Consider the following 26,141-nt stretch of genomic DNA (forward strand, 5'->3'; position numbering starts at 1 on the left):
TTCAAAGATTCTAGAAAACCAAACAGTTGATGATTCGATAGAGAATTGCACTCCAGAGAACTCTTCGAAGTCAACTCGAAAATGAAAAGTGGAAAAACAAGAAAAATTATTTTCTTCTAAACTGGGCCAGATATTTGAAATTTCGGTACCTATGAAAATATAGGTTTTCGAACATGCTGAATCTATTACGAGCAAATCTAAAAGCCTATCTCCCTTCGTTTAGATTTTCATCGTGTAGAAAGGAAAAAGAATAGCACATCGGTCTGGACTCTTGAGTTGGATAAAAAACTTTAGATTGGTAGAATAGGCAGAAAGAGTGGTGCTCTGATATCCTTGGTTCCTAATTCTTAACAGGAACTTTTTTCGACTAAACTTCGAGAATCCATCGGAAATAAGTGTAAAAAAAAACGCAATCTGTGGCTATTGCTATCATATCCCCAAACTTTTTCCATAATTCGATCAAGAAAAGATGCAAATTATTCCAGTAGTTCGGAAAAACCCAGACTTCTGTTCCGAACAGCTAATTCTGAAAGCATGAAGGGGCGTCAAGTCGTAATATAACCCATAAAATTCACACCATTATCTTTGCGTCTGGCCGACGCTAGATTGAAATTAGAATTTTTCCGTGTGATGAATACCATTCGTCATCCACCTCCCTATCGATCCTGTCTGGAGTTCTGTTTGACCTGTTTATAGGAATAGGATAGTGTTGGGGAACCTGATACGCCAATATTTGTATAGTTGTGCGAGAAGGACGCGCTCCTGTTAAATAAGATAATGCTCAAGCGAAGACAACAACATTTATTTTTCACATCATAAATTTATGAAACCAAATAAACCTACGCGCGGGAATCGATGAAATTTTTGGGTATTCTAACGGAAATGATGGGTTATTTGCGTTCTGTTACGCATGTGGCGCATTCTTTTGTATTTCGTAACTGTTTCGCAGATAAATTCGATAAACTCATTCAAGTTATATTAACTGAGGATTGGAAACTTAGATAATAGATTGAGAGACACTCAGAATTGGTTTAAAGTAGTAGATTCTCATCCCTTTTCATTAAGTGTTATAATTCTGATAATGTATCTTTCATGTAGCTCTCTTGGACTGGAAATACTCCATCTTTGGCTGTCCAAAGATTGATGAATCTTCTTGATAGTTTACCGCTTCTTTTGAGCCGAAAATCGTGTGGAACTATTTGCTTGGACTGCTTGAATTGATCAAGAATTCGTGGTCAAATTCATTTATGTACAGCCATAAATACTCAAGCTTTTCAAAGAAAAGAGCTGTGGACCGTTTGCTGGTTCCGGAGTTATGGACTTTTTGGGTCAAAAATGAGCAAAGGGTTAGACCCCTATATTGACCTATTAGCTCCCCTGTCTGAAAATCAGGGTGTCCTATTACAATCCTGGGATATGGAGAGCTTAGAAACTGTTATGTAGATTCGAAAAAACCAAACAGTAGATGATTCGATAGAGAATTGCATTTCAGAGAGTCCTTTAAAGTGAACTTGAAAAATAGAAAAACATTGAAAATTCCCAAAAAGATGGGTTCAGTTGAAACTTTTCCATATCGAACGGTTGTACCGAGATTGATGAAATTCTCAGATTTATTACTAGAAGAGTTGCACTTTCCGAATATGTATCACAATTAGATCTGCGATATTTTTCCTGGAAGAAAAACCACTCGAAAATTGACTTTCGAAAAATTCCCATAAGATGGGGTCAGTTGAAACATCCTCAAGACCGAACGGTTATGCTGAAATGGATGGAATTCTCAGATTTATTACTAGGAGAGTTGCTCTTTCAGAATATGTATCACATTTAAATCTGCGATAATTTTCCTGAAAGAAAAACCACTCGAAAATTGATTTTCGAAAAATTCCCAAAAGATGGGGTCAGTTGAAACATCCTCAAGACCGAACGGTTATGCTGAAATGGATGGAATTCTCAGATTTATTACTAGGAGAGTTGCTCTTTCAGAATATGTATCACATTTAATTCTGCGATAATTTTCCTGAAAGAAAAACCACTCGAAAATTGACTTTCGAAAAATTCCCAAAAGATGGGGTCAGTTGAAACATCCTCAAGACCGAACGGTTATGCTGAAATGGATGGAATTCTCAGATTTATTACTAGGAGAGTTGCTCTTTCAGAATATGTATCACATTTAATTCTGCGATAATTTTCCTGAAAGAAAAACCACTCGAAAATTGACTTTCGAAAAATTCCCAAAAAAAAAGGGGTCAGTTGAAACATCCTCAAGACCGAACGGTTATGCTGAAATGGATGGAATTCTCAGATTTATTACTAGGAGAGTTGCTCTTTCAGAATATGTATCACATTTAAATCTGCGATAATTTTTTTGGAAGAAAACCACTCGAAAGTTGACCTTCGAAAAATTCCCAAAAAGATGGGTTCAGTTGAAACTTTCTCCAGATCGAACGGTTGTACCGAGATGAATGAAATTCTCAGATTTATTACTAGTAGAGTTGCACTTTCCGAATATGTATCACAATTAGATCTGCGATAATTTTCCTGGAAGAAAAACCACTCGAAAATTGACTTTCGAAAAATTCCCAAAAGATGGGGTCAGTTGAAACATCCTCAAGACCGAACGGTTATGCTGAAATGGATGGAATTCTCAGATTTATTACTAGGAGAGTTGCTCTTTCAGAATATGTATCACATTTGAATCTGCGATAATTTTTTTGGAAGAAAACCACTCGAAAGTTGACCTTCGAAAAATTCCCAAAAAGATGTGGTCAGTTAAAACTTCCTCAAGACCGAACGGTTGTGCCGAAATGGATGAAATTCTCAGATTTTTCACTAAAAGAGTTGCTCTTTCAGAATATGTATCACATTTAGATCTACGATAATTTTCCTGGAAGATACGCCACTCGAAAGTTGACCTTCGAAAAATTCCCAAAAAGTTGGGTTCAGTTAAAACTTCCGAACGGTTGAACCTTCATAATGTTACTTCGAAAGCAAGTACTAACTACTTCTCAACTTGATATGATCTGTGTTACTAAAAATATTGAGAAAAAAATTCTGAGAAACACAAATTTCTTCGCTGAAAGTTCATATTATTCAATATCTCAAAGTAGAGAATTTTTTGATTCCTTAATTCTGATTAGGTAGAAAAATCCCTCCGGTTTCCTTGGGATAGAGGACGCGGGGTGTGTTTTCACGACTCCCCCATGACTAAACGGAGTTTCAACAGGTCCATCTTTGCCTCTGCCAACTTTTCTCAATTTCATCCACCAAACCCCCCCATCCTCCATCTGTTCCCAGTCCGTTCCGCTCCGAATGAATCCCGAGGTCCCTCACAACATCCACCGATCCAAATTACCTGACTTAACACCACAAGAATCAATTTGGCACTGGCAACCGTGCTAAATCCCGATTTTTATTGGAATCGAACGATGCAGCGTCAATTTTCATCCGATAAAAATAGACCATCATATTCTGTTTCAGGTCGTTCGCTCGATTCTGATCCAATCATTATTACAACCAATTCGTTCGACATATAAAATTCGATACCGTGTTTTATGGCCGTCATAACCGATGACGTTATGCTAGGACCGTACCACCTGCTGCTCAGTTTCCAGAGAGGCATAAATCTGTAGATGGCTCGCGTTATGACGCAGAATCAAAATGGATTGATCACCGGACGTCCTGAGCCGTAAATTGAAACGGAAAATTGAAAATTTCGCTTGAATATGCGTGGAGGGAAACACTCCCTTGAAACGAAGCCCAGAAAAACCTCAAGGTGAAGGACCTAACCGACAAAAAATAACTCTGGAAGAATCTTCCCAGACCGGCACTGTACACTGAGAGATCTAAGAAGTATCTGGATCACCTGAGAAATTGTCTGGCAGAAACTGACAGTTGCAGATTCTGTGGGGAACTTTAGATAACCTGGTGACAGAATGTCTCGCCATTTCTAGCTAGCCCAACGAGAGCTTTGGACAAGAAACTTCCTTGAAGCCATTCCAGATACTGAAGTTCATTAGAACTGTAGACGACATAGAGGCAAAAACAGCTCTAATAGGGAACACAATAGATCTTAAAGTGGCAGTGTAACTCAAATCCCCTTTAAATCTAGAGAATCTATAAGGAAAGGAAGAGTACCTATATAAGACATCAGGAGATGACAGTGCCTGTCTCGGACTGACTGTGGAATGAAACTGATTTGGGCAGCTTTTGGCAGACTTAGTTAGACATGTCTTAATGAGATACCGATCTGCGAAGAACTGTTGATAAAATAAGAATACCTGAACGAGCCATGGAAAGGTCCATGTTAGGAGTGACACTGGGAGACAATGAAGAAATGAAGATCTGCGTTAAATAACAAGAGACGTAATTCAAAGATTCACACACACATTTGAAATGAATTCAGGATGCTCAAGACCGAGCAAGTCAGATAAGGTTGAGAGAGGTTGAGAGAAGTGGGCGAGAAAAACTCTTATATGATGATGATGCTGATTAAATCTCAAACTAGCGCACTTCTGATAACTCAAACATTTGAGGCAATCTTTCGTATAAAGTTCAGTGTTTTACCCCCTTATGCCAACTGATTCTGGAGGTGAGATAAACACTCCTGCATCCTGTACAGCCTTGATAAATCAGCTCAAGAGAAATTGGCTACTGTACAAAGTTTTCCACGTCTTAAAACTCCATCGAAACACCCACAAAGATCCATGAAAGGCGTGAAAACCACTATATAACACGCCAGCAAAAATTTATAGTTACCGCCTATTGATTTTCCAATCTCGTGGAATTCAATGAACAACATCCACAGCTCTTGCTGCCGCAGGGATCAACTCTTCTCGAAAATATTGACACGTAGTAACCAGGAGGGATTTTTCACGATAGACGTCCAAACGTTGGTGGGCGAACTGCTTATTATCTCGACGGAAGTGAACAAATTGGGCCAAATCTTCGAGCTCGGGGAAAATTATTGTTTGGCTGAAAGAATCCATGAAAGAATCCAGAGTGGGACGAATCAATCGATGGGATATTCTCCATGCGGATGTGCAGGAATACTGGAATTGGGTAATGCGGGTCGTGGAGACGAATGCATTCTGGAGGTATTCGTTATTCCTCTCACAAAATGGCGCTGAGGCTATTTTAAGGCTTGTAGCGGCGACAGGAAGCAAATTTTATGGATCTGTGAGGTTTGAGGTGTAGGCACCCTAGTGATGAAAAGGGGAATTTCTCTTCTCTGCAATTGGACCAATACGTACCATAAAAATACCAAAAACTCAAAGAACCCTCAAGCTCTCCTAAAATTTTCTCGTATAATGCGCTGTTTTCGAGTAATTCGATGTTCAAAAATTAAAAAGTTTCTGTGAAATTTGAAAAATTGGGTGAATACAACTCTGTTCAAAAGATCCACAGATGTATAGTGTCACAGATTTAGCTAGTTGTTTTGAAGGTAATTTTGTTTTTCCAGGGGTATCAAAGTTCGTTATGAAAACTAAAACGGCTATATATTTTCATCGGGGACAAATCGGAAAAATGGTATAGGAAAAAAACGTTTCTTTTCACCTCAAAAATCTACTAATCAACGAAAACTAATTTCGATAAAGTTCGTACCTACTTTTTCCCATTTCGCAGTTCCAGAGGATGACTAATAGTAATAAAAAGAAAGTATTTTGTTTCATAACTTTTGAAGGTTATTGCTGGGTGTACAATACTTGCTGCTAAGTCCTGTGGGTCGTTCTCTAAAATTAGGTGATGAAATTTTTCAATATTTCGTAGCTAAGCCTGAAAAAAAAGCTCTGCAACAGAGCATGATCTTCCCTTTCACTGTTATTATCAATATGAGGGATGCACCAAAGATTTCAAATAAAATCATAATCATATCACCATCATATTATCTTTGTTGTCTTTGAATAATTTTCGTATTTCAATGAGCATTTTTTCATTACAGATTGTGCAGTGATTGCCGTAATCAGCTGAAAGTTCGACAAAAAGTGAGTTTTCATTGTTTCCATTCTTCACACTCACATTTTAGTACTGAATATATCAAAAATTCAGATAATAACACTAGTTTCTTATATCCAGAAAGGTCATTCACTGAAAAATTGAACGTTTGACCAATAAACAGCTTCCATTTACATGTATGCCTATATTTACGATTATAAAAATTACGTCAAGACATCATTCAAATTCCAGATGAATCTAATTCAGATTTCCATTTTCTATTATTCGTGTTAAGCATCTACTATATTATTATAATATATGATCTCTTAGGGGAGTGATGTTGTACTCTGGGAATCATTTTGGTTCATTTCTCTCCTCGAAATTTCCTGTCTGAAAAAACAGACCAAGGCCTCGTATGCTGTGTCGTCTGGCGTGTTCATCTTATGGACACATTCCTTTATGAGCTCTTCTCTAACTTCTGGTTCCCCCAAGTAGAGATTCTGCCTTATCATGTCTGTTCTGAAGTCTCCATCCATCGTTAAGAATCCTTGTTGAACGAGTGCGCAGCGGATTCTTCTCTTAAATATTTCCAGGTTCGTTACTTTACTCATTTCATCTTCGGAAAACTGCAATTCTGGAATACTGCATTTGTCATTTCTCAAATAGTCCAGGATCTCCACGAAAGATTGGGAGGGGACCTGAAAAACGATCGGAAACTAAAGTTAATGTCCTGATTGCATTTATATTGATAGGAACACCATATTTCATAACCCTAAAAACTACTCCTCCTACTCTTCTCTACTATTTCCCCAGTATCAGACCACAATTTGAACAAAACGTTCATATTTGTTTGAGAATGAAGGAAAGTAACAAAAACCTACCTGAATAATCATCAATGGAATAAAAACAAAAACACATTAGTCCCCAACAATTGATCATTCGAAAAAAAATCGACCTACCACTATGGAATAGCATATTCAATCTAGAGATTTCGACGAAAAATTAACACATTGTCTATTTTCTCTTCGTAAACCCACACAACATACATACATCCATAGTGTCAGGCAAGTAAACTCAACTTCATAACAACGATGCCTGGAAAGTTCTTCAAGAAAATTTGAAACCTTGGTAATGAAATGAGATGCACCACAGTAAATTTATTGTTTTTCTTTCAATTTTATTATAATTAAATTAATAGCAGTTTTTTTTAATACTCGAAAGAAAAAATTATGCTGAAACCTTCGTGCATGTAATTACGAGAAAAAGCTCATCAACAGAGTTTTCAATGCATTAATAGTAACTTCATTTCCATTTTTTTTTGAGCAATCAAGATGAGCTCCCTGACAGATGTTTAAATCTCACCTACCACTACAGTCACAATAACAAGAATGAAAAAACCAAACACTGCTCTCATTTCGACTAAAAAATTCGTATTTTCAATAGATTATATCTGGAATGTCCGGATATTTATAATATTTATTGCTATTTTCCTATTCGATTTTTATGTGTTGGATAAAATTGAAACAGAATGGTTGAGTTCACGCAATTAGCTGGAACTTATGAGAAAAGAAACTTTAGACTTGTATTTATGAATTACTATTATAATCGATTATATTTCCGTTTTTCTGGTTAATTATTCGAACACCCAATAATATTTTATAGAATTCTGAGGTGATTGAAAGTGTGGTTTTCAAATTCATCAGTAAGTGAGGAATCATCGAATACGGATATGTGATTCTTACAAAAAAATTTCTTTGAATAATTGAAGAGGTGAATGCTTTTATTATTTCTGAACTCTTTACATGACATTATTTTTCCCAAACAAACCATTATGTAGGTACGTACCTACTTGAATTTTTGTACTATTTCAACATAGACTGTTTATCGAAAATAATTCAGGTGTTCTATAGCACCTATAGTTATTGTATATTTCCATGAAATGATACGTTATCATGTCTTCATTATATACTCATTTCAACACTCACTATAGCATATCCTATGAAGAAAATCAACTAGATAAAAAAATTTATTGAAATTTGACTTGCTATTCTCTGAATTGGGGTAGGTCAGTGACCAGCTCAAGAAACAAATTCATTTCGGAATATTCCTATTTACGAAATAAGGAGATCGCTACTGAAATGATTGTTGAACATTCTCCTTAATAATGTTAGCTTTTAGCTATGTTGAGTTTTATGTCCACCGAATAAGATAAGGTTGATATGACCCGCACACAAAATTATAATTTACCTACCATTATTGTATAATTAACCAATTACCCCTCATTTTTTCTTATATCAACATAACAGATATGTAAAAATTTTTAAATGTCACCTTTAAGTACCTAATAACCTCCTCAAAAACTTCACACAAAAAATGTACATTATTAGTCTCTGAATATCGTTCAAATGAGAGGTATACTGCTAGTTTTCTTTGTGATTTCTGTGTCTCTCTCAGAGGTTCGTCCTTTAAATCTTCCATCTTAAATGTATTATTGCTCTAATGAATTTCCAGGCAATCTCGAAAAAAGATTGGAGGAAATTGAGGTGCGAAATGCAGGAAAAGTGCAGTAAGGAAATTGGAATAGACAAAGGTGTCCTGGATAAATGGAAAAAATCTAGGGTCGTACCTGAGTTGGACGAAAAGTTCTTGGAGTTTATTTATTGTTTAGCAGTCGATGCTGGTTTTATAGACAAGAAAGGGAATTTGCAATTTGACAGAATAAGGAAACATTTGAAAGACTTGGGCGTGAAGGAAGTCGTCGCCAAAAAGTCTATTAAAAATTGCAACAAAGTAGAAAAATCAGAATGTGTCCTGCTACAGACGATTCGGTATTATGTGTGTTATGGCAAATATTTACCGAGAGAGGTTCTTGTTTTCTGAAAGCAATAAACACGTCTAATTTTCATCGTCTTATCATCTAACTCTGTATCGAAATAATGTAATTAACAGCTAAAATAGTTCTTAGGAATCATGCCTACTTATGAATGAAGTGACAAAATATTGATGAAAAATTCCTATTTGCCCTGAGATCAGCTGAATCATTGAGAATTAATTTAATACTCAACGGGTGAATGCTGAATGAGTCCTTCAATAATTAAATTTCAAATGTCAAAATACGGAATTTATTCAATTTCAGAATTCGAAATTAAGTTGAAGGAATTTTTCGTATAGTCTCGAATAAATAAGAAGTTTCAAGGAATAATCTAGAGGAAAATACTTCGAAAATGAAGCTCAGTGAATGGTTCCTTTGGGGAGATAGAAGTTTTCTAGCAACGTATGCATTCATTTTGTAGTGGTTTTTGAAGATGACTCAAATTTGAATTGGACTCATCACGAGAGCTCAAAAAATAATGTAAAAATGTATTTACCAGTGTTAGAAAAATATTCCCGAACCTCTTTCACATTGTACTCCTGTACAAAGAAGAATTATGAATATGTTAAAGTCAATTCAATCGGAGAATGAAGTGAGTGTATTCGATTGACAATAAAAAATGGGGAAGCTTCTTATCATTTTGACATACACCTAATCATAATTATGAAACAGCGGTATTCTTCAGTTGACACTGATGGATTATCAGGGATTCACTATCTTAATAATGATTTTTGAATGAACTTTCGATTTCTGTCCAAGAAAATTCCCCCTTATTTCGGTTTATATAAAAATGGACAATTTTTCTGTGAAAAATGTAGTTCGATCTGGTTCGAATAGTACTAAAAATGAAATCGAGTTTGTTCCTAGTTTTTCTCATCTCATTCTCATTCTCGCAGGTGAGTATCCTTTGGTTTAAATATCAACACTATCGAAAATAGTCCATAAGGCCAGTCCATGTGAAAGTGAACGATAAGTCCAACGAACCTGGTGTGAACCTGTTCATGTGGTCTGGTTCTTGAGGCCTTAAGTTTTCGAATGGTTTCTAACTTTCCTATTTTTTTAACCATGAAACTAGATATTTGGTTGTAAATTAGGTCTGAATATGAGATGACTAACGTCTGAAGACATTTTTTCAGATTCTTTATTTCTTTTCACTTTTGATTATTTTGAGTAGAGTTTATTTTCCTCTGGAGGAAAATATAGAATTAAATCTATCAAAGATCCTATTAATCAGATTACAGGGTCATGAATAATTTTCCGAGAATTTTGTTTTTGTTTTTAAAACGCGGTTATGTTCAAGGCTGACGAGAGGAAAGAATGGAACAAAGAATTGAAAAAATTGCAAGAACAGTGCAGAAAAGAAGTTGGAGTCGATGACGAGAGCTACCAGAATATGATGAAAACAGGACACGCCAACGAATCAAAGAGACAGGAAGTGGAGTTTGTTTATTGTCTAGCACTTAAAGAAGATTTCTTCGACGAGAAAGGCAATCTCAAGGCTGCCAACATCGAAGCACATTTGAGAAGAATGGGTATCGATGAAGGTACCATCGAGGAAACCATGCAATCATGCAAAAGCTTGAGGGAACCAGATGATATTGCCCTATCAGCAACACGTTATTACGAGTGTTTTGCCGACAGACTTCCAAGAGATGTTTTGATTCTTTAAATCTCATAATTACAAAATTTCAATAGACACAGAATATCATCCTATTTTCTCTTCACTGTACCTCAAATCCTGCAAATAGTTGCTGACTTTATCTAGGTTTCAAACCATTAAGGCGCAAATGACGTACCTACTTAAAAATCCCTTGAAAGAGATCAAAAATATCCCTATTAAATAACCAGAGAGCCGAACACTATTTACAACAATCTCTATATCTTTTAACGCTGAAAAATCACAAATATTCAAAAGAAAACTGATGGAAGTACTCTTATATCAATATTTCATCCAATCCTGGAACTCTCACCATATTATGAATGGCAATTCACTTCACAAAAGTATCTTTGGACAATCCACCAATCAAGAGATTCATACTAATCAGAAATGAGCAAATATCTTAATTCAATAAAGGCTGATTCAATTAATTTCACCTTCCATCTGACAAAACTCGGTAATTTATACAATAAAAATAAGAGCAATCATGCAAAATGACATATGAGCCGGTCAGAGGAAAAGTGGTATAAGTCACAAATTCCGATTTTTGAGTTATACCGATATTTTGGTACCAAAGGCATTGATAGGTATGGAAAATTTTGTTAAGAGGAAAAACATACCTCGGTCAAAACGACGATTTGACTCATACCACTCATAAGAAGAATAATATGCAACCTTTGGTACCCAAATATCGGTATAACTCAAAAATTGGAATTTGTGACTTATACCACTTTTCCTCTGACCGGCTCATATAAAAATAGTAATTGACACAAATTGGACTCTTGAAACTAACTCCAACGTATGATCATTCTCCTACTATATAAATATGAATGGATCGAACAATCATTCAATTCATTGTGAAAAATCTTGAATGAACCATGAAATTTTTAATTTTACCTGTGTTTGTCACCTTCCTCAGTCTAGTGGTGAGTATTATATTTTCCTAATATTGGTGAAATTCTGGAATCCTCTTGTTTCGAATGTCATATCATGTTCGATAATCATCAATATAAATCGTTATTATCAATGCAGGGTCTTTATAAGATATTGTAACATCGCAGTTAGTTTTACATTATTTTCTGTCTCACCTTATCAAAGTATCATAGAATTTCTAAATTGAATGTTACAATCGTTTATGGAGACCCTGTATAATGCAAAGTGGCATTTCTGTTGATCCATGATCCATGATCAGGCTTTAACGGTAGATCTGAATGTTTATATAGTGTATTGATTGCTTCTAGTCAGCAAGTTCACTGGACCCTGAGGTGGTCAAGAAAATTCACGAAGAATGTTTCAAAATAAGTCATTTGCCCAAGGAAGGTTTGGATAAAATACGAACTGGGAACGTGGATCTGAGTGATGAAGCGGTAAAGAACCACATCTTCTGCTATACCAAAAAAGTGGGTTTCGTCAACGACGATGGCATATTGAATGGCGATCTGATCAAAGAGAAATTGGCGCTGCAGGTCAAAGACCAGGGCAAGGTCGAGCGATATGCCAAAGTTTGCAATAAACCGAAAACACCGAACGAAGAAGTGAATCTATTTGCTGCTAAAGTTGTCGACTGCTATTATAAACACTCTCCTGGTCTTTCCATTTTGTAAATTAAATGTCTTGATCTTATGACGTAATAAATAATCATTCTCCAACATTTTTTTGAATATCCTTCCTTGTTCTTACAAAGAGATCTAATGAATAGTGATGAATCTCGACATTTCATCCAACTCGGCACAACCGTTTGATCTTGAGGGACTTTCAACTGAACACATTTTGGGGATTTTTTTTAAATCATCTTTAGAGTGATATATCATTCAGGAAAATTATCGTAGGTCTGAACGTGATACATATTCTGAAAGAGCAACTCTTCTAGTAATAAATCTGAGAACTTCATCCATTACGGCATAACCATACGATCTTGAGGAAGTTTTAACTGACTCCACCTTTTTGGGAATTTCTCAAGTGACATTCGCACTTTGAAAAATGCCCATTCCAAGATGAAAATCTAAACGAATGGAACTAGGCTTTCGAAATTACTCGCAATAAATTCAGCGTGTTCGAAAACCTTTATTTTCATACCGAGATTTCAATTATCAGGCCCAGTTTAGGAGAAATTTTTTTTTTGTTTTTCCACTTTTCATTCACAAGTTTTAAAGAGCTCTCTGGAGTGCAATTCTCCATTGAATCATCAACTGTTTGGTTTTCTAGAATCTTCAAAACGAATTCTATGCACTCCATATCCTAAGACAGTAATAGAACATCCTGATTTTCAGACAGAGTAGCAATTAGGTCATTTTAAGGGGGTCTAACCCCTTGCTAATTTTTGACCCTAAAAATCGAGATTTTCGAAATCGAGTTTTTGTGCTAGGGTGAAGCCTAGGTAACGCTGATTATATAACCGGAAATCACAATATTGCATGCATGCATTTTTTAGGAAAGAACTCGAATATTTTTACTCAGCAAATATTGAATCTGTAACTCTGCCATGTTTCTGTTATTACAGAAGTGAAAACCTTCCAGCCTGTTCCAGATTACGCTATTGAAGGGATAAACTAGTCATTTACTCGCCTTCGAAATTTTTCAGGCCACTAAATTTAAATCTAGATTAAAAAGTTACCCTTAACGGATTTCCATTATACGCTTTGTTTTGTGTAACGAATAATTTCACACATAGTATACCCAGGTTTGATGCAGAATCCTGGATATAACAACTGATATAAAAGACTCACACTATTTTTGGACAAGAAATCGCTTCTTAAATTTCTCCATTTACACACTGATAAGGTAGATGAATTTCAATTTTCTAAAATCTGGACAAGATTTGATTCAGCCAAGAAGTATAGGGATAGACTTAATTGACATAATATAAAACAATATTTAGCGAATATATGAATGGAAAATCGACTCTCTGTTATTAATAAATATTAATTATCCCATGAATGAAAAAATCTAATATCCTCCCAACTACTAGATGCAAATATCAATCAACATTGAAATATAAATAATTTATTCCTCGAAAACCACATGTAATTAAAGATGGAAATTACCTCAATGAACGAAACGAAAAACTCATTGAATATACTGAAGCTCGACAATTACCTCGATTCTCAATTAAAATCTTCACTCAATCATATCGAATATGCACGTAGACAAAAACTATTTTACTTCGTAACAGCTACCTGCCTAATCAGGGTTACCTGATGTCTAATTTGTTGTTCTGAGTGAAATTCCACTCATCATGCTAAAGAGATTATTGGTAAATGGTGCGGAAATTTTATGAATTCGATAATTTAGAAGTTTCAGATTGAGGAAATCCAAATGTTCTTGGAGATCTTAAGGTGCATCCAATTCATCGATAGATCTGATTTTACAGTTCACAATCAAATTCATTATGAGGATCCAAACATGAAAAGTATAATATGAAAGATATTTTTGAACCTTTTTCTTGCTTGTTCTCTTAGCAACAACTGACTCGAGATGATTGATCATAGATTCAAGTCATACCCTGATGCTATCCGAAACTTGAAATGAAATTTGCATAAAAAACCTCGTAATAGATTAACGTTTTCAATCTTGTTTTTTTTTGAGGAACAGGATCTGAAGATCTTGCAGCAAAAAGTTCAACGCTCTCACAAAAGTAACGGTCAATCCTATATGAGATTCTATACACTTGAGAGATGAGAGTTCTTATACTTCTGAATCTAAAACCCACAAAAAGGTCACATCGGCATTATTTGCAAAATAATTGATATGGAAGAAGTTTTGGAAACGTCTAGGAGTGTAAATGAAAACTGTATGAAAAATGGCAAAGATTCCCATTATTATCGTGATATTCAATGTGAAATCATTACCGAGAATGAACCTTGCGATGTTTGTTTTTTCGTGAATATTGCGTTCTTAACATATAAGGTCAACAACTATTTTCTGACCTGAAATAGAAACATCAAGTTATGAAATCAACTAATTAAAGTAAAAATTAATTAGGTTTATTCAGTTCTACCTACATAAATATGATTCAAAATCAGGAAAAATGTCTTATTTCAGTGGGAACATCTGAAGTTGTTTCAATACTTCTCCGCCTACAGTGCTATAATGAAATCCTACTTGATTTTATCTGTACTGTGTTTTGTGAGTGCATCGGTAAGAAAATAAAATAAAATCTTTTTTTACTTTCATATATCGAAAAAACCGTATCTATTGCTCGGAAATATGAAGGGTGTAAATGAAAGGTTGCCAACAAATTTAAGGGCTAATTTCTTAATAGTGCGGGCCTTTTTTATGAATTTTTTTTTCTCCTCTGTATAGAGATACGATTTTTGTGAATTTGTTTCATCAATAACTACGTTTTGCCCACCATCAAATTTTTATTGCCTTCTCGGTCTCATAGAATGTCTTTCTCAAGAAAAAAATATATCTCAGATCCACACTATACAATATTGACAAGGAATCATCTCCTAAATTTTTACACAACTATTCATTTACACCCTATACATTGCGCTCAATGATAATGACAATATTTCGTCCCTATCTAAAACAGTACTTGAAAAAAATCAAAAAAAGACATCGAAATGGAATTGTTTAAATAAAATACAGAAGACCTAGTGAATCTTCCTTTCTGAAAATCCTCATAAATTGTATGACCACTGAAATGAAAGCATTTTCTGAAAATTCACCTTTATGTTATCAGGCGTTAACGTTAACCCAGGAATTCGAATCGGCCAGAAGGGCCAACCATGAAGCATGTTCGAAAATCAGCCATGTGAACCAAGAAACCATCAAGAAAATGGAGTCTGGTGTCTTCGATGATACCAATCCCGACATAAGAAAGCATATCTTTTGCTACACCCAGAAAGTGGGATTCATAAACGACAAAGCCGAATTACAAAAAGATGTCATCAGGAGGAAAATGTCTCAACAAGTGAAAAACCTGGATCTCGTTGACAAGGTCATTCAAATGTGTACTTTTCCCTTAGAGGGGGATAAAAACTTGTGGGCTTGTAAAACACTTGCCTGCTACTATAAGAGTGCACCAGGTGTGATTATTCTGTGATATCAGTTTTCGCATATTTGTAGTTATTTTTATGAAAATTATAACAATAATAAAAATATCTTGATCTGTTTATTTCTTCATTTTTCTTGAAAATCTGGAAAAAATTCTTCTCATACGCAGAAATATTGCAAATTATAAGCTATTTTTAATTCACATGTGCAGAGTGAATGTCAAAATGAAAAAAATTTATCATTTTAGCACCAATTCAAAAAGTGACTGAAACCTCAGCTTACAAGCTTACTGTCCTTGTTCCTCACAAAAAAGATACTGTAATAAGAGATCAAAACGTTGATAGGTTAAAAATCATTTTGGCTGAAGCTATCCTATTCAGTGAACGGTTCAGGGGTCTATTACGAACTTTTTCAAAAATAAAATTTCTCGACTTGCTCAATTGTAAAAGTGTAGTACAAATTTCTTGGGCTTTCTTGTTCATTGAAGATATTTAGTCGAACTGACTGAAGATTTTGGAAAACTGGGAGGTGCATGTTCTCTATGGTTGACCAAAATCAATTAATTCTATAGTTCCACGTTCAGCTGATTGTTGAAAAATAATGAGGCAGAATAAAAGAGTAACAACACTTTGTTACTGGAATATATATGACAATTGAGAGTATACACCATGTGACATACCAATTTCGACATCAAATCTACAGTGTTTTATTTTTTTTCTGGAATAATGTCCCCTGTTTTCCTCCAAAACTTTTTTTGGTGGGCCACTGTTAATTTGAGAAATTGTAAAAAAATGCTTTATTATTCTAAACTTTATGATCTCTTGTAGTTTCATCGTATCTGCAATCAATTTCGAGAAGAAAAAATTTGAACGATTCTCTCGAAATCCTCAGAAAAATCCGTGTTTAAATATCTTGTGAAGTGTAGTCAGTGAAAGAGAACTTGAATAATTTGAACATTTCTAACGAGAAGTGAATCGTAAATACCGAATAGATATTATTCTTTGGTTTATATAAATGAAGGGAAGAAGAAAAAATCATATGAATCGAGATCAATTCTGTATTTTTCAAGGTACAAGGGTAGTTTAACGGTTGTAATTTCATGATTCAGCTAACTCAACTGTTTCAATTCTTTCAGTGAATACCTACTTTAAATAAAGATAATGATCAAATTACATCAGTACAAAATTTGGGAATTGTTTATAAAGACATATCGCCACTCTAGTGGTAAATTCCTCTGAAGACATATCGGGTTTTTTGGGAGCTATGCACTCTTCTAACTTCTGCTCCCTTTCGGGAGTCAACTCCATCTGCTGACTGAACCTTCTCTTGATGAACTCCCTGTTCAGTTCTCCCAGTGAATTAACGAAGCCCGTCTCTTGGCTGTAACAAAAAATGTGTTTTCTGACGATATCATCGGTCAACTCAAAGTTGCGACTCCTTATTTTTTCAACAGTAGCCATGCTCGAGTTGCTCGTTGCAAAGCAGCTTTTATGAGAGATGTCAGCCCTCGATAAGATTTCTTCGACTGTGATGGCCTGAAATCAATTTTGGTTTTCAGAAAATCTTGTTTGCAATTTATGTAAAATGGACTTAACATCATTGATATCGTCTGACCTCTTCCCTAAGGCAAGGTAGTCAAAAATAAGAGATAATTATCGCTACTTGGAACTGAAGAGTGCCAATAAACTCGAAACTATGGCCGATTACTCGCTGAAGAAGATCATTTTCACCACATCTTCAATATTTCGATTAAACTTTGTTGTTATTGAACTCTGCCATTGGAAAGTGGAGTTTTTTATTACACGTTAGTCAAATTTTGTATTTTCTTAAATGGTCCGCCATATTGATCTATTAACTATCAAGAGACCAACTAATTTTTAATAGGCGTTTGGCCACGTGTACACAATTTCTTACATTGTGGAGTGTGGGAACCCTTAAATGCAATTTGTATTATATCAACTCAGTTCAAATCGACAAGAAGAATATTACTATAGGGAAAAGAAGATAAAGTAGATTTAAAGCAAGTACCTTAAAAATTGAAAAACTTACATGGGAAAGAGAAGACAAAGACAGAGCTAGGACCAAAATAAAAAGTTTCATTTCGATAAGACCTCTAATAGATTGTCCTCCTTCGAAAAATCTATCGAAATAGCTAAAAAAAAATAAAAATTAATCCATTGTAGTTCATGAAGTACGTATTGTTTATTGTTCCAATTATTCTTTGGCGCTTCATACTAGTGAATAGATATCATAAAATTGCGAAATTATCTCATTCTGCAGTATTTTCAATTCTTATTAGAATTTCTTCAACCTTCTATTTTTCAAACCACGAAAATTATTGAAAACCTCAAAACAAGAATATTTCGACACCCACTACAATATTACAAGTATTTGGATTGACATAGTGATATTATGTTAAATTTTATAACTTTTATGAGAAAGTTGAACTTACCCGACAATACAATGCAGCTGAATTGATGAATTGAGTAAAATTCGCTCTTATATTTGGGATTTTTTTAGTCGTTTACCAATTAATATGCAAATGAAAATTCATTTGAATTATGAAAACTTTTTTTCGACAAATATACCAGAAATCTTACTTCAGTTCCTGCAATAATTTGATATTCTTGAATGAAGATTCAATCATTAGTGAAGGAGATGTGAATAGATAATTAGTGTGAAGGTTCCAAGGAAATATACTCAGTGACGTTAGAAGTGTTTTGAGCTCTGGAAGAACTAAGGCAAATTCGTATTCAATTATAATTTCTTCTTCTTCCAATTCGCTGAATATACAAGGGGAAAATGATGTTATGAAACTCAACCATATATTTTATTATTTATATTGTGTACATAGTGTTCAAATATCTAATTTCTTTCCGTAAATTGTATAGTATATTCTTTTTTCCACACAAATAAATGTGTTGAAAACTGATTCCTCGGCCGTATCTTTCTTGATGACACATTCATCCAGAAGTCTCTCCAAATCTGGAGATTTTTTTATTTTTTCTGGAAGAACCTCTCTGACCGCGGTCCTATTCATGGATCCATCCTCTTCTAACATGCCTCCGACCGTTGCTACGCACAAAAACAGTTTCTTGGACTCTGGATCTTTGATGAGGTCTTCTAGTTCTGTATAGTTCTTTTTATCGAAACCAGTTTCACTCCTGCATGATTCGACCCACGTCTGTAAATCTTCATTATCCTATAATTGAAAAAATGAGACATTATACTGGCGTACGGAAGGCCAACTGAGAAATCGTATGATTGAGGATTGAAATAACATCTTGAACAATTTTATTGGTGGTCTATCAATTGTTGAGCAGCTTATAAAAATGATGAATATTCAACCAGCAAAAGTATGCAGATATGGTACTGCATCCCATAATGCATAACTTTGTATATTGCAGATTTTTTGATTTATGCAGGAAAATAAACATTCCAAATAAAACGAGTGTTTCGCTATCACAGCAGCATCTTCAGGAGGGTAAAGGTAAAGCTCACTTTCACCTGCGATATACGTGATGTGTTTATTAACACATGTTCTGAGAGTTATTTTATTCAGTAAAAGTGAATCTAACTTCTCACTAAAAATAGCAAACAAAATCGCAAAGTATTCGATATAAAGCTATAAGTAGGTAAATGTAGCAATGTCAACGTCTACTGAAGATTTATATTCAAGAAGAGAATAAGTCGGGTTATACCCAAAAATAGAAATTTTTCAACAAGAACGTAGAAAGCTGATAGTTTTTACCTACTTTACATGAAAAAGGATAAGCAGTTTTCACAGATACTATTATATTAGCGAATATGTGGATTTTCAGAACTTTAGGTGGATATATATATATGAGCTACGTACCACTGCGTTAACCGAGAAAAAGTAGAAGCAAACAACCAAAATGAGTACTCTCATCCTGAATATGGAGTTCACTATCGATGATGCCGAAAACTGACCTGTCATTTCATGGATGTTAGAATTTATCGAACAAAACCTATTACAGGATTTATGAATAATAAAGCTAATGAAATCGTTATGGATTGTCGATGATTTCTTGGGATTACCGTATTTCAATCCGAGATATTAGTCAAGGAAGAAATGGAATTGGATCAAATTCAGTCAACAATGAAATTGATGATGATGATGACTTCACTTTATAGGACACAATTATGATTTTTCTCCGATCGGAATTGTCTTAGGCTGATGATGGGTTATAGGTTATAGCATATTATTTAATGAGTTGTAGTTTCTATTCATGGCAATTATGTTGCTGAACGATCAGGAATCAATCTCAAAATTTCTCTTTCACTTATTCTTCTTCTTAATTAGTCGCTTTTGTTAGATTTGTCAGTCTGGCTAAAGACTTTTTATTCGAATCATTCGAAAATATCCCAATGAAGAAATCGGTGATCCTTTCATCAAATTCATAACATATATTGTTATTTTTCAGGGGCCAAACAATTGCCATCAGTAAAACAATATTTTCCCATGTGCAAGTGAATATTTTTAGTGAGTTAATTTTTCTATGAATAACTTTGGTTCAGTTTATTCTCAATATAAAATGAAGAAAGTATAAATCTAATTTTTCTGGGCTGATAATTTCTCCTCAGAAAAACATGGTTTAAGTTTGGACATGGTATTATTATTCGAACAACAAGTATTCGCTGAAAACTCCAAACAAGATGAAAGGTTCAAACAAATGCCTTTTGACTCATCAATAAAAACAATCAAGGGTCTCCTAATGCATTTTTCTAGTAAAAACTGTTTTCATAGCACTCATCCCATTCACATTATGTCACTCTCCAGCTCTCAAGAACATTCAAGGTATAATTACAATCTCCCACATGATCAATTGTTTGCAATCTGCATTCATGTTAAACCGCAATAGATTTAGACCGATCGAACTGAGATAAATCTCTGGTGTTAACCTTGAACTTGCAAGAAGATTAGATATATAAGGACCATCACTGAGTCTGGGTCGTTATTCTAGTTCTTCGTCTTCATATTTTGTGACCAAACGAAATACAACTCTTCATCATGATGAAATTCTTAGTGGTAGCAGCTTGTGCCATTATTGCTGTTCAGGTGGGAAGAATATTTATGTTATTTCCTTTCATTTCTCACAATCCTAATTATTACGAAAACTGTTTCATAAATAGCATGACATATTCCATAGGTTTTCCACGAAATTTTTTTTCATTAACAGCCTCCAGAAATAGAGGCATTTCATATTATAGGTCTGAGAGTATGTTGCTCTACCTTAGCTAGGGGTAATACTTAATACTTAGCTAATCGTTCACATGCAAGAAATATTACTTTATAGATACTCAACATTTGTTCTCATTGTTGTAGCATTATTTCTCTTTATATTTATATACAACTGAGTTGTTATATTTAGTCCTCTGTGGAATAATATCATCTATTGTTTGTGAAACAAATTTTCCTCAATTTCTCATGAAACATTTCCAAAGAATAAATTGCACACAGCTTGGGAATTCATTAAAGTGTGCTCCTTTGTATAATATACCTCAACTCTATTCCCCCGTGCTGAGAATAACGAACTAATAATGCCAGAAAAGATTACGTTCTCTTATTATCTTTATTCAAACAATTCACTGGAGAAAATATATCTGAAGGAAGGAAAATGAATTTGAAAACACTGCATGTATTCCATGATCATATTAAGCTGAATGAAATTTTCCATTCCTTTAAAACAATCCTCAGAAAAATCGCAGATTGCATTGAGTTCATTAAACTTTCAATAGGAAATCTAAGAAAGTTTATTATATAAAAGATGAGACCCTCTCTGAAGCGAGAATTTGGCATCAACTTCAACTTCCTCAACGTCACATTAAAACGTATGAAACTTCTCTAAAAATGAAAGCCATGGGGGAGTGCAAATATTCAATAATTCCAGCAATGCGGTAGTTTTTCAAAAGCGTGATTTTACAGGCCCTAACAGATGAACAGAAGGAGAAGCTCAAGAACTACAGCACCGCTTGTTCTGAGAGTACAGGAGTCGATAAAGAAGCTATCACCAACGCTCGCAAAGGTCTCTTTACCGATAACGAGAAATACAAGGACTACCTCTTCTGCATGTCCAAAAAAATTGGCTATCAGAATGAAGCCGGTGAAATCCAGAAGGATGTTTTGAGGGAAAAAGCGCTCACCGCACTGAAAGACGAGAAACTTGTTGACAATCTGATCGAAAAATGTGCAGTCGCTAAGGACACACCACAAAATACCGCTTTCGAAACAATCAAATGCTATTACGAGAATAATCCTAAACATATTCCACTGGCCTGAACAGATTTTTTGATGACGAAAATAAAGATTTATTTTAGTAATTAAATAAACTTGTGTATATTTTCCATCTCGATATCCCATTCTTCCTTATATTGCAGAAATTGTTCTCGAACAGATGGAGGAGATTCCTTCCGAATTCAGCACAACTTTGATGAAAAGAAAGGGAAAACAATAACTCCACAAGTTATTAGTCGTGCAGCCTGCAGAGAGCGGAAGGGAAATTCAAGTCTGCAATAAAGTTGCACTGATTCGGAAGAAACACCCCTTTTCCAAATAGCTTTCATAAAATTCGAAATGAAATCTTTCTAAGTAAAACCTTATAACTTCGATAAATTTATGGGGTTGGCGGACAGAAGATAATAAAAATGACATAAAGCAACGTAAACGAATAACAGCGGGAAACTTGAGTGTGAAGTTTGTTTCACTGTAAACTTTTCTGTTGACTCCTGATAATAAACTTTCCTCATTGTTTGGTTTGGTTTGTTCGAAATGCCTCTGATTATAATGAGATAAAAGGAGTTCATTCTGCATTTTCGCTGTTTAATGTTTTTTTCTCCAAAAAATCCATTAGCACCTCGAAAGATGAATGAATGAAGAAGAATGGTATCTGTATATACAGGGTTTTCCTAAATTGAACGTACAAACGAAAAGGGGAGATTCCTTAAGTGAGTTTAAGAAAAAAAGTCCCATAAGCATGGGGTCGCAAACGTTTCGTTTTCGAGATACAGAGTGTTGAAGTTTGAATTTTTTTCAAGTTTTTTTCTCATAGTATCTACACTTCACAAAATATTCAACTGAAATTTGGCATAGATATTACATTTTAGAGTTCTCACCACGTGACATGGCAATTTCGATAGAAGATCTACAGGGTGATATTTTTTCTGGAACACTGCCACCTGTTCTTCTGCAGAACTTTTTTTGTGAGCAACTGTTAATTTGAAAAAATGTAAAAAGAAGCTTTGTTCTTATACTAAACTTTTCGGTCTCTTGTAGTTTTGTCGTATCTACCTACGATTACAAACTGGCCTTCCTATCATAGTTACGAGAATTTCGAGAGAATCGTTCAAAATTTTTTTTCTCGAAATCGTTGGTAGATACGACAAAACTACAAGAAACCGAAAAGTTTAGTATAAGAACAAAGCTTCTTTTTACATTTTTTCAAATTAACAGTTGCTCACCAAAAAAAAGTTCTGCAGAAGAACAGGTGGCAGTGTTCCAGAAAAAATATCACCCTGTAGATCTTCTATCGAAATTGCCATGTCACGTGGTGAGAACTCTAAAATGTAATATCTATGCCAAATTTCAGTTGAATATCTTGTGAAGTGTAGATACTATGAGAAAAAAACTCGAAAAAAATTAAAACTTCAACACTCTGTATCTCGAAAACGAAACGTTTGCGACCCCATGTTTATGGGACTTTTTTTTCTTAAACTCGCTTAAGGAATCTCCCCTTTTCGTTTGTACGTTCAATTTAGGAACACCCTGTATTTCATAACGATTTTCCGAAGTTTCCTTCCCCCTATTCGAAGAGCTCTATCTAATCTTTCGACTCTACTAATAATTATTAATATTCTTGTAATTGATCGTGAGTATAAAGTTTGTGTGGAAGTTCAAACTGAGGGAGTAAATTCTAAACAACAGAACTATGCAAGTTATTATAATTGATGGTTTTCATTCTCTAATCCATTTCGATTATAGTATTACGCAAGAGTTTCCTTGCTCCAGTAATATTTTTCCTTCCAGGAGAATTTTTCAATTATAATCGACACTTTCCTCCTAACCTTGGCAGTCATGAATAGCGATTAGCATAATACGGTGAAAATGTTGGAGATTATCGATAATTGGACTCCATAAAAAGTCGGAAAATGAAACTTTTCACACAAACAAACATTGACATTATTCCACTCGCAACAATAGGTTATTTTATTATTATGTTACGTAACTTTCCAGCTTTTTTCTTTTTTCTCCCTGCAAGTAAAGGCGATTCACTGAAAGTGAATAATAATTCCTTAGAAGGCATCCAATTTTTTTCAAAAAGAGATGTATATTAAGGTATTTTCAATCATTGAATAATCATAGACAAGCACTTCATCATATAGGGATGATTTTTATACGCAAACCTCATTGAATAAATTCTCTATACTAAAATCTACATGAAAATTAGACATCTAGTTTCTAATTTATGTGAAAACAAACAACACAATACCAATACTGTAGCTTTCTGGGGTGGAAAATTCTCAAAATCGGTTCAGTTGTTCCAAGGACTTTTCCTACAAACCTACAAACTCACAAACTTACAAATTTTACCTGTATATAATATAAGTATAGACTGACTGTCATAATGTTAAAAATCCTGCGTATTTCCAGTTTTTTATTAGATTCTTACAAGGACTATATATTGTAAAATGAATTTCAGCGTCTTCCATTCTCTTCACAGCCAATTAAATTCGTGATTGTTGATCGATGATCAGGTCAGACTCTTTAAGGTTTTCTTCTCTCGAAATTGAAACAAAATCAACTGGTAAGAATATTCGATCAAAGGTAGTGCTATAAAAATTGGTTGAACATTCATTCACAACTGGAAAGATAAGAGCTCCAAGAAAAAACATGGCCTATCCTCCATTTTCGTAACGAAAATGGTTATTAGAAATTTCTCATCCTTATCGTTTTATAGCAGTGGAATACAAGAGGAAATCTCCAAGTTTCCCTTCCCACTCGTTCAATTTACGGCTTGCTGGAGTAAAAACGCTATTTGACGTTTATGATTTATGAGGTTAAATATGGGAATAAGTACCCTGGATCGTTATATAAAATGTTGTGCAGGAATGTTACGATACGCACGTTTGTTCATAATGGAATCGTAGAGAGTTTGGAATTCTGAACGTATACTTTCATTATTTCAGGAATTTTCTTGCAGAAGAAATGAAAGAACATGAAAGTTGGGTTTGACAGATCTTTATCGTTTGTCTTCATTTTTTTACCGCAATTCGAAGAAGATAATCACTAGTAGAGTGCTTATATTCCTTCGTATTATCGATCAACTGGATCGAAACTCCATCAGGTCATTATTTTTCGACAAGATCCATTATAAGGCTTATTCGAAAATCTTCCCATCCCTTGGCCAGTTTCCACTCTCGTATATCTAGCTCCTGAAACTTAAAAGAGCGCTCAAAAAGCGCTTTTCGTTGCAGGGGTAATAATTACCAACATCTAGGGCAATTAACTGGCAATTCTCTCCCATTCAATTTAGGCCACGTAGATTCCCTCTGTTGCCACTGCAGGCATTTCAGCTCGAGGAAATAAGTACTGCGTTTTGTATTATAAGCGCTTAGGGTTCAGAAGTCAATTTCTGTAAACGTGACGTTTTAAATCGAACCGGCTGTAACAGTCAGGGTTGGGGGATGGGAAACGTCCTATGCTTGATTTATGCTTAGAATTCTCACAGAATCTTTTCTAAAGTTAAAATGAATCGAGAAAAATCACACTTCCATCGTAATCCTTGCGATGGCAAAACTATGTCAAAATTTTTCATTCAAAACATTTAAAAAGCCCATATCTACACTTATATATCAATATAGATACCTACTCTATAATTTTATTACGACTTCTAATGTCCCTGAGTTACTATTTCAAACATCTTCTAAGGTGCACTTTCTTGGAGTGCGCAAAAAAATTAACGCACATTCTGAAAATCTCAATTTTAATGAAAGTTAACTCTACATTGACTTTATAACTTATTTTTTATGTTCTCTCGGGAAGCTTTTGAACGAAACAAGACACATTAAATGGAAGAAAAATTCAGGATTTCACCGAATCTTATGTGAAAGAGGAGAAATGAACAATTTTCAAAATACTGAAATGCTGACTAGTGATTTAATACTTGGTATTTCCACCCCTTGCGTTAATTACAGCTCGGCAACGACGGTTCATATTCAAAATGAGTGATCTTAAAATGTTCTGATCTAATCCTTCCCAGATTTCTCCGAGTTGGATTCCTAAGTCATTAAGAGTAGCTGGATGATTTTCTGAACTTCTCAGCCTTCTATTGAGGTTGTCCCAAACCTGCTCAATCGGATTGAGATCTGGACTTCTTGCTGGCCATTCCATTCGAGAGACTTCAACCTCTTCAAGGTACTCCTGAACGATGCGCGCACGATGGGGTCTGGCATTATCGTCCATAAAAATGAAATTTTCACCAATGTATGGGGCAAATGGCACTACATGCTCTTCAAGAATGTTCCTTATATTCTTATCAGCATTCATAGCTCCATTATCAACGACCACTAGGTCTGTGCAAGCAGTCAAAGATATTCCACCCCATACCATAATCGATCCTCCCCCGAAACCAGTATCAGGAAATTGCACTGAGCATATCTTTCATG

The 26,141-nt window shown here is 34.8% G+C and overlaps 7 protein-coding genes across 10 annotated transcripts in view; 5 read left to right on the forward strand and 2 right to left on the reverse strand.

Annotated features, from left to right (window-relative positions):
- The window catches only part of LOC123308232 (calbindin-32), a 94,806-nt gene that overhangs the window by 52,578 nt on the left and 16,087 nt on the right, over positions 1-26,141 (forward strand). For 3 of the 4 annotated variants that reach the window (XM_044890813.1, XM_044890812.1, XM_044890816.1), the window contains exon 2: positions 5,939-5,981. The exons of the other annotated variant lie outside the window; for it this stretch is intronic. The gene's annotated coding sequence lies outside the window, so the exon portion shown is untranslated. The remainder of the gene's footprint in view (positions 1-5,938; positions 5,982-26,141) is intronic. 4 annotated transcript variants of the gene reach the window in all.
- LOC123308235 lies at positions 6,125-7,454 on the reverse strand. Its single transcript, XM_044890819.1, has 2 exons — positions 7,298-7,454; positions 6,125-6,629 (listed from the first exon to the last, which is right to left on the reverse strand). Exons 1-2 carry the CDS (start codon positions 7,343-7,345, stop codon positions 6,258-6,260), a joined length of 420 nt encoding a protein of 139 aa, XP_044746754.1. The 5' UTR covers positions 7,346-7,454; the 3' UTR covers positions 6,125-6,257.
- On the forward strand, positions 8,225-8,834 carry LOC123308236. Its single transcript, XM_044890820.1, has 2 exons — positions 8,225-8,387; positions 8,443-8,834. Exons 1-2 carry the CDS (start codon positions 8,337-8,339, stop codon positions 8,809-8,811), a joined length of 420 nt encoding a protein of 139 aa, XP_044746755.1. The 5' UTR covers positions 8,225-8,336; the 3' UTR covers positions 8,812-8,834.
- LOC123308234 lies at positions 9,550-10,509 on the forward strand. Its single transcript, XM_044890818.1, has 2 exons — positions 9,550-9,699; positions 10,104-10,509. Exons 1-2 carry the CDS (start codon positions 9,649-9,651, stop codon positions 10,470-10,472), a joined length of 420 nt encoding a protein of 139 aa, XP_044746753.1. The 5' UTR covers positions 9,550-9,648; the 3' UTR covers positions 10,473-10,509.
- On the forward strand, positions 11,226-21,809 carry LOC123307181. Its single transcript, XM_044889398.1, has 5 exons — positions 11,226-11,386; positions 11,702-12,060; positions 15,213-15,490; positions 20,483-20,538; positions 21,406-21,809. The coding sequence occupies exons 1-5, from the start codon at positions 11,339-11,341 to the stop codon at positions 21,757-21,759; spliced, it is 1,095 nt and encodes a 364-aa protein (XP_044745333.1). The 5' UTR covers positions 11,226-11,338; the 3' UTR covers positions 21,760-21,809.
- LOC123308237 (general odorant-binding protein 56d-like) lies at positions 14,444-15,579 on the forward strand. Its single transcript, XM_044890821.1, has 2 exons — positions 14,444-14,597; positions 15,145-15,579. Exons 1-2 carry the CDS (start codon positions 14,550-14,552, stop codon positions 15,505-15,507), a joined length of 411 nt encoding a protein of 136 aa, XP_044746756.1. The 5' UTR covers positions 14,444-14,549; the 3' UTR covers positions 15,508-15,579.
- LOC123308233 lies at positions 18,276-19,471 on the reverse strand. The gene is made up of 2 exons (XM_044890817.1): positions 19,315-19,471; positions 18,276-18,660 (listed from the first exon to the last, which is right to left on the reverse strand). The coding sequence occupies exons 1-2, from the start codon at positions 19,414-19,416 to the stop codon at positions 18,316-18,318; spliced, it is 447 nt and encodes a 148-aa protein (XP_044746752.1). The 5' UTR covers positions 19,417-19,471; the 3' UTR covers positions 18,276-18,315.

Source organism: Coccinella septempunctata, chromosome 2 (assembly GCF_907165205.1).
Source record: "Coccinella septempunctata chromosome 2, icCocSept1.1, whole genome shotgun sequence".
Lineage (NCBI taxonomy): Eukaryota > Metazoa > Arthropoda > Insecta > Coleoptera > Coccinellidae > Coccinella > Coccinella septempunctata.